At 40.1% G+C, this 10,961-nt stretch overlaps 1 protein-coding gene across 1 annotated transcript; it reads left to right on the plus strand.

Moving 5' to 3' along the window:
• Nucleotides 1-4,812: 4,812 nt before the first annotated feature.
• htr1aa (5-hydroxytryptamine (serotonin) receptor 1A a) lies at nucleotides 4,813-6,525 on the plus strand. The gene has a single exon (XM_062024259.1). It carries the CDS (start codon nucleotides 4,813-4,815, stop codon nucleotides 6,022-6,024), a length of 1,212 nt encoding a protein of 403 aa, XP_061880243.1. The 3' UTR covers nucleotides 6,025-6,525.
• The last annotated feature ends 4,436 nt before the right edge of the window (nucleotides 6,526-10,961 follow it).

The raw sequence follows: 10,961 nt of genomic DNA on the forward strand, positions 1-10,961 counted from the left end.
GCCCACATCACTCAAAATCCAGTCCGCATTTTCTCTGCGACCTTGCTTGCGGTCCTGCAGGTGTACGAAGCACATTAGCACACAGCACTGCAGAACAAGAACCTTGTGTCTGCAATTGTAAATAATTTAGTTTTTAAGTTTTGTGTTTCTTGTAGAATCTATACAAAGTAATATACATTAGCCTATTGTTAAAATAATGAAAAAAACATCATTAAATATATTTGTTTTATTGTATTGTTACATTAATAGCTGTTGTATTATTACAGGATGGCTTGTTAAACATTTCATACGATTTTCAGAGGGTGGAAAAACCAAGACATTTAATATAAAATGTAAAATGAATAAATACATAAAAAGAAAAAGGAAAAAAAATGGTTAAAAGCCATCGTCCCGGGGAGCATTTAATTTCATCCCGTGCATTTTTTTTACCGTCCCCGGGGCGACGGGACTACGTTAATCTCAAGCCCTGGAAGTTACATTTTATTGTTTGCATTATTTGTTTGAGCATTGCACTTTGAAGACGGTCCCTCAGCTCTTTGACAGCTTTGGCTCTTTTTCAGATCAGCAGACGGACTCTAAGTCTTTCTTATTTACAGTATATATAAAAGTTTCTCATTTCTATTCAGACTTCCATATATATTTAATTTCCTTAACGGCTTGCCATAATATATATATATAAATATATTATATACAAGCCAAACTATCCCGATCCACATATTACTTTAATTCAAGTAATTAAGTAATATTTCCAGGGCTTGAATTTACAACCATTTTAGTCACATGTGTGCCCAAAATGTAATCTGTGCAACTTCAAAATATTTGGGAACAAACAATTATTGTATTGTGAGCTAAAGTGGTGGCTTTAGCCTCTATGTTGTGAATTAATAACATAGAGGCTAATGCCACGACTTTCATTGTGTTTCAGTGTATCTTGAAGGATCATGCAAGTAATTGTTTCTTGTTGATGCTGTAAACAAAATGTCACTGTGCAAACCCATGTTTGTTGTTGTACTGAACATAGATTGAAAATAAACCCACTGAAATAATAATAATAACAATGATTCATTTCTTTTTTTTTTTTCATTTTATTTTTATTGACATTCTGCATCAGACATTCCTATCCATTACATCATATTCACATACATCTTATATCTGTTGTCTGCCCTAAATGTCCAAATGTTTTTTGTTTATATCCCAACCATACCACCCACCACCCCCCCAAAAAAGAAAGTAACAGCAAAAAAAAAACAACAACAAAGTAATATCTACAAATACAACAATTAAATAAACAAAAAATAAATGATAATAAATTAATAATAATAATAATCAGAAATAAAAGAATTAAAAAATATATATAGACAGATACATATATATATATATATATATACATGTACCCACACATACACATATACATACATACATACCTGTACACATATAGGGAGTAATCCTTTTTTTTTTTTTGAGCAGTACAATCACTAATTCGAAAAATTAAAGTCAGGTTTATGGGGCGTGACATAATTGACCCAGTTTTCCCAGTATGAAGTACATTTTTCCAATTTATAATTAATAAAGGCAGTTATCTTCTCCATTTTATATATGTCCATTGTGATTTCCATCCATTGCTTCAAAGTTGGGCTATCCTGGGATATCCATTTCCTAGTAATGGTCTTTTTACAGGCCACCAGTAGGATATTCATTAAGTGTTTATCTTTCTTCAGCCAGTCCTAAAGTACATGTCCAAAAAACAAAGTTTTACTTTCAAGGGGTATTTCACGTTTGAAAATATCCTGTAGAGCTTGGTGTATCTCTTTCCAGTAGTCCTTTATGATGGAGCAGTCCCAGAAAACATGGTGGTGGTTTGCATTTGAATTCCCACAGTTTCTCCAACAGGCAGGGGAGTTGTTATCATAGTGAGACTTCTGAGAAGGTGTAATAAAAAATCTGATCAAACTTTTCCAGCCAAACTCCCTCCACTTGGGTGAGCTGGTGCAAGCTGGTACTTAGATTAATTTCTAAGTCTTTGTTAGCTGTTTGTGAAGTTTTTTGCTCTTGCGCTACGTTCGCTCGCATCCTGTGCATCTCCTGGGGGCTAAGCCCCCCTGTTCTTAAAAGCTAGTGACGCCCCTGCGTCACACCCCCTTTCGATCGACATATTTTACAATCAAGTGAAACGCAACAAAAATGCAACAAACAGCGAACAGTACAAAATAAACCAACCTACAATCTGACATATCTGATATATCACTAAGCTTTAGAACTTTGTTGTGAAAATCTCCTTCCGCGTCTGTGGAAACGCTTCCCACCCACACTGCTTGGTGCCTCGTCTGAGCTGCTGTGATGTTGATTACAATAGTAACTATATAGATGAGAATAGTAACTAATTAGATTACCATAGTAACTGGTATATCATCCAAAAGTGCAGATTCCAACCATTGAAATACTTAGTATAGTTCAAGACTTACGGTCATTAGAAAACATCACTGCACATCATAATGGCAGCTACACTTTCCGTCTTAAACATCTAAAAAAAAAAATTGGGGAATGTCCGGCGGGCCAGATTGAAAAGCTTAACGGGCCGCATGTGGCCCCCGGGCCTTAATTTGCCCAGGTCTGAACTAGATCCTGCATGTCAACTCACACACCAGCTCAAACTGTGCTTGGCTACAGAAATCAAATTAAATGTTTGTACAACTTAATTAAGACATGGAGTTCAAAGTTACAACACAAATCGTTTGCCTATTTATTTTTAACAGTTGTTGTTTATTAGGCAACTGAAACCCACTACTACCGACCACGCAGTCTGATAGTTTATATATCAATGATGAAATCTTAACATTGCAACACATGCCAATACGGCCGGGTTAGATTAGTAAAGTGCAATTTTAAATTTCCCGCGAAATATTCTGCTGAAAACGTCTCGGTATGATGACGTTTGCGCGTGACGTCACGGGTTGTGCGGACATATTAGGACACCATTGTGGCCAGCTATTAAGTCGTCTGTTTTCATCGCAAAATTCCACAGTATTCTGGACATCTGTGTTAGTGAATCTTTTGCAATTTGTTTAATGAACAATGAAAACAGCAAAGAAGAAAGCTGTAGGTGGGAAGCGGTGTATTAGCAGCTGGCTGCAGCAACACAACCAGGAGGACTTTGAGTTGGATAGCAGACACGCTACCTTGAGTACGCAGCTTTGGCTTCCAAACATTTGATCGCTTGCCCGTACGTGCGTGCCGCTATGTGCATGTCACGTACGTAACTTTGGGGAAATATATGTGCTGTATGAACTTTACGGAGGTGAACGGTACTTTGGGCTGTGGGATTGAGTGTGTTGTGCGGGTGTTTGAGTTGTATTGGTGGGTTATATGGACGGGAGGGAGGAGGTGTTTGTTATGCGGATTAATTTGTGGCATATTAAATATAAGCCTGGTTGTGTTGTGGCTAATAGAGTATATATATGTCTTGTGTTTATTTACTGTTTTAGTCATTCCCAGCTGGATATCAGGTCCCACCCGCCTCTCACAGCATCTTCCCTATCTGAATCGCTTCCACTGCCCTCTAATCCTTCACTATCACTTTCCTCATCCACAAATCTTTCATCCTCGCTCAAATTAATGGGGTAATCGTCGCTTTCTCAGTCCGAATCGCTCTCGCTACTGGTGGGAATGATTGTAAACAATGTGCAGATGTGAGGCGCTCCACAACCTGTGACGTCACGCTACTTCCGGTACAGGCAAGGCTTTTTTTATCAGCGACCAAAAGTTGCGAACTTTATCGTCGATGTTCTCTACTAAATCCTTTTAGCAAAAATATGGCAATATCGCGAAATGATCAAGTATGACACATAGAATGGACCTGCTATCCCCGTTTAAATAAGAACATTTCATTTCAGTAGGCCTTTAATTTGCCCAGGTCTGAACTAGATCCTGCATGTCAACTCACACACCAGCTCAAACCGTGCTTGGCTACAGAAATCAAACCAAATGTTTGTACAACTTAATCAAGACATGGAGTTCAAAGTTACAACACAAATCGTTTGCCTATTTCTTTTTAACAGTTGTTGTTTATTAGGCTTTTTAAAGCAGCCCGGCCAAAATATGGTACAATGCTGTCTGTGAACAGCAGATGGCAGCAGCTGCCCTCACTCCCTTCCTATTGGCGCTGTCCCTGGTCCTGAAACCACCCTTTTTTCCCCCACCCCGTATTTAACGCCCTTTTACTTCAATCCAACCTTGCCCAATTTCAGCACATTTGAATATTACATTTTTAGTACTACTCGCACGCAATTAAACCCGTTTTCAACCTACACGTCACGTCTTGTGGCGCTTTGAAAAAACAAATCCACTTAAAGAAGTAGGTTTTGAGAGTGAGAGAAGCAGCCAGTATAGGTCTGAGGTGAATAAATGGGAGAAGGAGTGAGAGGGGGAGCCTTTTAAAGTGCGGGAGCGACCTCCACGCAGTCTGACGTGTTTCGACGCTGCCGCTATAAAAAAAATCCTCCACGTCGTCACCGAGCTCAGATGACTCCAAACACCAGTGGGCGCGCACGGCTGTCAACTCACACATGATCAGGCGCACACATGTACAGCGTGCACACACACACACACACACACACACACACACATGCATTCACACACACATGCACTCACACACACCCGGTGTGCGTCATGCGTCCTGAGAGTAACTCGCTTCCACGGCTGGAGCGCGTCAAGACGCACACGATGAGCTCCATCGGCGGCAGCGGCTGAGGGGCTGCCAATCCCGCCCGGCTGCATGCCCTCCCCGCACCGCCCCGGGAAAGTTGCACGCCAACTATGGATTACCTCACCGCCACGGGCAACCACAGCAACGCCACCGGGGGCTACCCGCCAGGGGCGCAGGTGGTCGCGGACTGGCTGGGCTCCGACAACGGCACCGGTTCTGCAGGGTTCTCCCCTCACATGGATCTGGGTTACCAGGTCCTCACCTCCCTGCTCCTGGGGGCCCTCATCTTGTGCTCCGTGTTCGGCAACGCGTGCGTGGTGGCCGCCATCGCCCTGGAGAGGTCCCTCCAGAACGTGGCCAACTACCTGATCGGATCCCTGGCCGTGACGGACCTCATGGTGTCGGTGCTGGTGCTGCCCATGGCGGCCCTGTACCAGGTTTTGAGCAAGTGGACTCTGGGCCAGGGCGTCTGCGACGTGTTTATCTCCCTGGACGTGTTGTGCTGCACGTCCTCCATCCTGCACCTGTGCGCCATCGCGCTGGACCGCTACTGGGCCATCACGGACCCCATAGACTATGTCAACAAGCGCACCCCGAGGAGAGCCGCGATCCTCATCAGCGTCACCTGGCTGGTGGGCTTCTCCATCTCCATCCCGCCCATGTTGGGGTGGAGAAGCGCGGAGGACCGCGCCAACCCGGACGAGTGCATCATCAGCCAGGACCCGGGCTACACCATCTACTCCACCTTCGGGGCGTTCTACATCCCCCTCATCCTCATGCTGGTCCTCTACGGGCGGATCTTCAAGGCGGCTCGCTTCCGGATCCGGAAGACGGTGAGGAAAGAGAAAGTGAAAGCCGACAGGTGCTTGACTTTGTCCCCGGCGGAGGCGACCAGGCCGTGCGTAAACGGCGCCGTGCAGTTCGGCGACGAGGGCGAGTCCCTGGAGGTGGTGGAGGTGAGCAGCTCCAAGAGCCACCTGGCCCTGCCCAACACGCCGCAGTCGTCGTCGTCGCACGAAAACCTCAACGAGAGGAACTGCGGCGCCAAGCGCAAGTTGGCCCTGGCACGGGAGCGCAAGACGGTGAAGACGCTGGGCATCATCATGGGCACCTTCATCTTCTGCTGGCTGCCCTTCTTCATCGTGGCCCTGGTGCTGCCTTTCTGCGCCGAGAGCTGCTTCATGCCGGACTGGCTGGGCGCCGTCATCAACTGGCTGGGCTACTCCAACTCCCTGCTCAACCCCATCATCTACGCCTACTTCAACAAGGACTTCCAAAGTGCTTTCAAGAAGATAGTCAAGTGCAAATTCCACAGGCCGTGAGCGCGGCGCCACGACGTTAGGTACACCTGGCAGAGAGTCACATGTGGCGTGTTGACATGTGGGGTCAAATGTTGTTTACGCAGCGCAGCGCCCCCTGCAGTTGCCTTGTTGAACTTGCAGGTACAGAGGGACACACATTTGACTGACAAGAGGTAATCATTTAAATGTTTTTATTTATTTTTTACTTCCTTTAATTTTTACTTTGGGTAATATATTTTTCATTTAATACTGCTCAATTCGTATATGTTTGGTAACTCTTTAGTATGGGGAACAAAGACTTAATTAAGAGTTATTTGGACAATAGGGGAACAAATTGTAAGTAACAAAGACTTAATTTAGAGCAGGGGTGTCCAAAGTGCGGCCCGGGGGCTATTTGCGGCCCGCAGCTAATTGTTTAGCGGCCCGCCACACATTCTGGAAATGCCATTGCAAAAATCAAAAAAACATTAAAAAAGTGGATTGAGGTGAAATCTAACTAGAAAAAGTTGCAATGTTGACACAAAGCTGTTTTTTTCCTTTTGTCCATATCTATTTTCCTTTTTTTGTCATTGCTCAAAAAACAAAAAAAAAAGACAAAAAATGAATGTTATAATGAATTATTGACCTATGCAAGGCTCCAATTACTTCAAATATTTCACATTAAAATGTTTTATGTGGAAAAAATATTGCATATATTGTGTGGTTGCCATATAAAAACATCCAAGTTTTTCTTTGACAAAAGAGCATAAAACGAACAAAATAATAGTTCAAACGTAAAATCGACAGATACTGTATATCTGAAGTTGATCTCGTAACTTAAGGGACGGCATGGCGAAGTTGGTAGAGTGGCTGTGCCAGCAATCGGAGTGTTGCTGGTTACTGGGGTTCAATTCCCACCTTCTACCTTACTAGTCACGTCCGTTGTGTCCTTGGGCAAGACACTTCACCCTTTGCCTCTGATGGCTGCTGGTTAGCGCCTTGCATGGCAGCTCCCGCCATCAGTGTGTGAATGGGTAAATGTGGAAATACTGTCAAAGTGCTTTGAGTACCTTAAAGGTAGAAAAGCGCTATACAAGTATAACTCATTTATCATTTATAAGTGTTGAAAGTAAAACAAATAATAATACAAAATTATCACTTTATGAGCGGGGTACCTTTTGGATCCCAAAGATATTTAGTGGGATTTTATTTATCTTTTCACTGTGATTAATCAAAAATAATAATATGAAAATAAAATCAATGGTGTCATGCATTATTGATCTTTTCAGGGCTCCAATTACTTCACATCAAACATTGCTTTCTGAATGTTTTGGGCGGTGGGGGAAATACTGCATATTTCAGTTTTACTATAAAAAACAAAGATGTCTCTGACAGAAAAGGCATATATAATAATAGGCAATACTAATTTGACTTGTTTTTACCATTTTAATGACTGACCCTTTACTGGCCCTAGGAGCCCTAAATGTTAAAAAAAAAAAAAATCTATATATTTTGTTATGGTTTGAAAATAAAAAATATCAAAATGGCCCCCGCATGTTTTCATTTTTCCATGTGCGGCCCTCAGTGGAAAAAGTTTGGACACCCCTGATTTAGAGTTATTTGGTTAGGGTTAGGGTTAGAGGGTTAGGGTTATGGCCATGCAGAATAAGGCATTAATATGTACTGAATAATGACTAATTAAGAGCCAATATGTTACTAATTTGCATGTTAATAAGCAACTAATTAATGGTGAATATGTGTTCCCCATACTAAAGTGTTACCATTTTTTCTTTACTGCATTTATATTTATTTAACATGATGTATTGCAGTGGTTCTAAAACTTTTTTTCATCACGTACCACCTCAGGAAACACTCCAAAGTACCACCATAATGACCGACGTTAAAATACAGTAGCGTAGCAGGCCTAAATATTAATTAAAAACATGGGGAACAAAGACTTAATTAAGAGTTATTTGGACACTAGGGGAACATATTGTAAGTAACAAAGACTTAATTTAGAGGTATTTGGTTAGGGTTAGGGTTAGGGTTATGGCCATGCAGAATAAGGAATTAATAAGTACTTAATAATGACTAATTAAGAGCCAATATGCTACTAATTTGCATGTTAATAAGCAACTAATTAATGGTGAATATGTGTTCCTCATACTAAAGTGTTACCATTTTTTCTTTCCTGCATCTATATTTATTTAACATGATGTACTGCAGTGGTTCTCAAACTTTTTTTCACCACGTACCACCTCAGAAAACACTCCCAAGTACCAGCATAATGACCGACATTAAAATACAGTAGCGTAGTAGGCCTAAATATTAATTAAAAACAAGGCAGATGATTTATTCAACAAGTATATTAAACATTTTCGGCCACTGTTACATTACACCCAATTTGAACAGTAACACTGTCTTTGAATATAGGACAAGAAAACACTGTACTTAAATATGGAATCAAAATGATTTAATACTGATACTCTTGGAGAGGTATGAACCAATACATAGTTGTTTTTATTTGATCACAGTAGTCCCTCGTGTATCGCTATTAATTGGTTTTGTACATGATTGCCATATAGGAATTCCTGCAAGTAGGAATCATTAATTGTATATTGAATATTTTATAGTTTTTGAGTACCTGTTTATAACCATCCAAATAATAAGAATATTTTTTTTTATTATGAGAGCTTTCTAGACATGAAACAACACCCTCCAAGTACCAACCTACTGACCAACTTTGTAATACAAACGCATAGTAGGCCTAAGTATTAATTAAAAACAAGGCAGAGGTTTTATTTAATATTTTTGGCCACTGTAACATTACACACAATTTGAACAGTAACACTGTCTCTGAATATGAATATGAAATTAAATGAAATTACATTATTTCCGTCATATAATCAAACATTTTGTGTGATCAATTTAACAGCACAGATTATGCATATTAACAATCATACACATACACACACAACAAGAAAAAGAATGACCGGAAAAGGAATAGGCTGAAGCCAAGGCTTATATTTGCCTATCCTATACACTCACTGAAAATTAGATTGCCTGCAACATCAATATAGGACAAGAAAACACTGTAATTAAATAATGAATCAAATCTTTGGCGTGCCACATATGCCACAGTTTCACTGATATAATACTGTTGGAGGGGTATGAACCAATAAATAATATATATATATATATATATTTTTAACACAGTAGTCCCTCGTTTATCGCTATTCATTGGTTCCGTGCATGACTGCAATATAAAAATTCCCGCAAGTAGGAATCTTACATTGTAAATAGAATATTTTCATCGTTAGAGTACAACAAAACTATTAATAACCAACCTAATACGTTTTTTTTTACATTATGAGCGCTTTCTAGACATGCAATTACACCCTTTAGTCAACTTTACACTCTTTTAATCCAATACAACAGTGGTTTTCAAACTTTTTTTTATAATTTTTTTTTTTACCAAGAACCACCTCAGAAAACAACAACCAACATTGTAATACAAACACAAAGTAGGCCTAAGTATTAATTTAAAAAAAAGGCAAAGGTTTTATTTAAGAAGTTTATTTAATATTTTTGGCCACTGTAACATTACACACAATGCATACGCATGATCAACAATGATACTATATATATTTCTTTGGCGTACCACCAGTGGTACCCATGCCACAGTAGTCCCTCGTTTATCGCTATTAATTGGTTCCGTACATGACTGCAATATAGAAATCCCCGCAAGTAGGAATCATAAATTATAAATTGAATATGTTCATCGTTACAGCACAACAAACCTGTTTATAACCATCCAAATAACTTTTTTTTTAACATTATGAGAGCTTTCTAGACATGAAATAACACCCTTTAGTCAACTTTACACTCTTTTATTCCAATATAACATTGTTTCCTTAAATAAGAACCACCTCAGAAAACATGTGGCTGTCCGAGTACCAACAGACTGACCAACATTGTAATACAAACGCATAGTAGGCCTAAGTATTAATTAAATACAAGGCAGGGGTTTTATTTAAGAAGTATATTTTATATTTTTGGCCACTGTAACATTACACACAATGCATACCCATGATCAACAATAATACTCTATATACAGCACATATTTACACAATTCTTTGGCATACCACCAGTGGTACACATACCACAGTTTGATTATCACTGCAATATATATAATATATAAAGTAATGCTGCTAGATTCTGAATCAATCAGTGGCCACAATACTGATCGGTTTGGTCTCATCTAGTGGCCATGCTGTAAAAATGTTCATTATAAATTCACTGCAAATTTGCCGGCTCATAACTGCATCACCTAACAGTGACATGTATAGTATTTTACTGTGAAATAAAAGGGTATGGCAATTTTTACAGTAATTTGTTGTGATGTTACAGTTGGTTTTGATTACGGAATTTTACTGTAAAAAAATGCTTTGAAAATTGGTAAATTTTTACAGTGCAGTATTGATAGTTTTAGTTTATTTGGCCATTTTATGCTTGGAAATGCTTCATTTAGTCCTAACACATGTACATTATTTATTTGATGCCATTAATTTCAATGTAATAATTCGACCATCATTTTGGTTTTCACTTTGCGTCCTTTGTGATGGGGTCGATGCCTGCAGGTGTACCTAATAAAGTGTCCACTGAGCTTTCATATTGAAGGAGTCAGCCACATGTTGGAAGTTCCACAAAAAGGACATGTTAACTGACTGTATGGAGAGCAAAAAGACGATGATAATAACAATGCACATACTTGAATTCAAGCTCGGTCCATGTGCTACGTGTGTGTGTGTGTCTCCCAGGCCTCCGGTGCCAACAAACGACAACTAATTGTGCCAGCTCGCAGCTTCGTGTCGTGCCCACTGTGTGTGTTGTATGCCACCAGCAGTCAGCGTTGACGTATGCTCAATCCATGCATTTTTTTTCCCAGGTGGGGGTTGGTCATCATGAGCTTTGTAGCA

The sequence above is a fragment of the Entelurus aequoreus genome, linkage group LG17, assembly GCF_033978785.1.
Source record: "Entelurus aequoreus isolate RoL-2023_Sb linkage group LG17, RoL_Eaeq_v1.1, whole genome shotgun sequence".
Taxonomy (NCBI): Eukaryota; Metazoa; Chordata; class Actinopteri; order Syngnathiformes; family Syngnathidae; genus Entelurus; species Entelurus aequoreus.

Bases quoted from the DNA above. Each gene is read 5' to 3' on its own strand.
- htr1aa (XM_062024259.1), top strand. From the start codon at position 4,813: ATGGATTACCTCACCGCCACGGGCAACCACAGCAACGCCACCGGGGGC.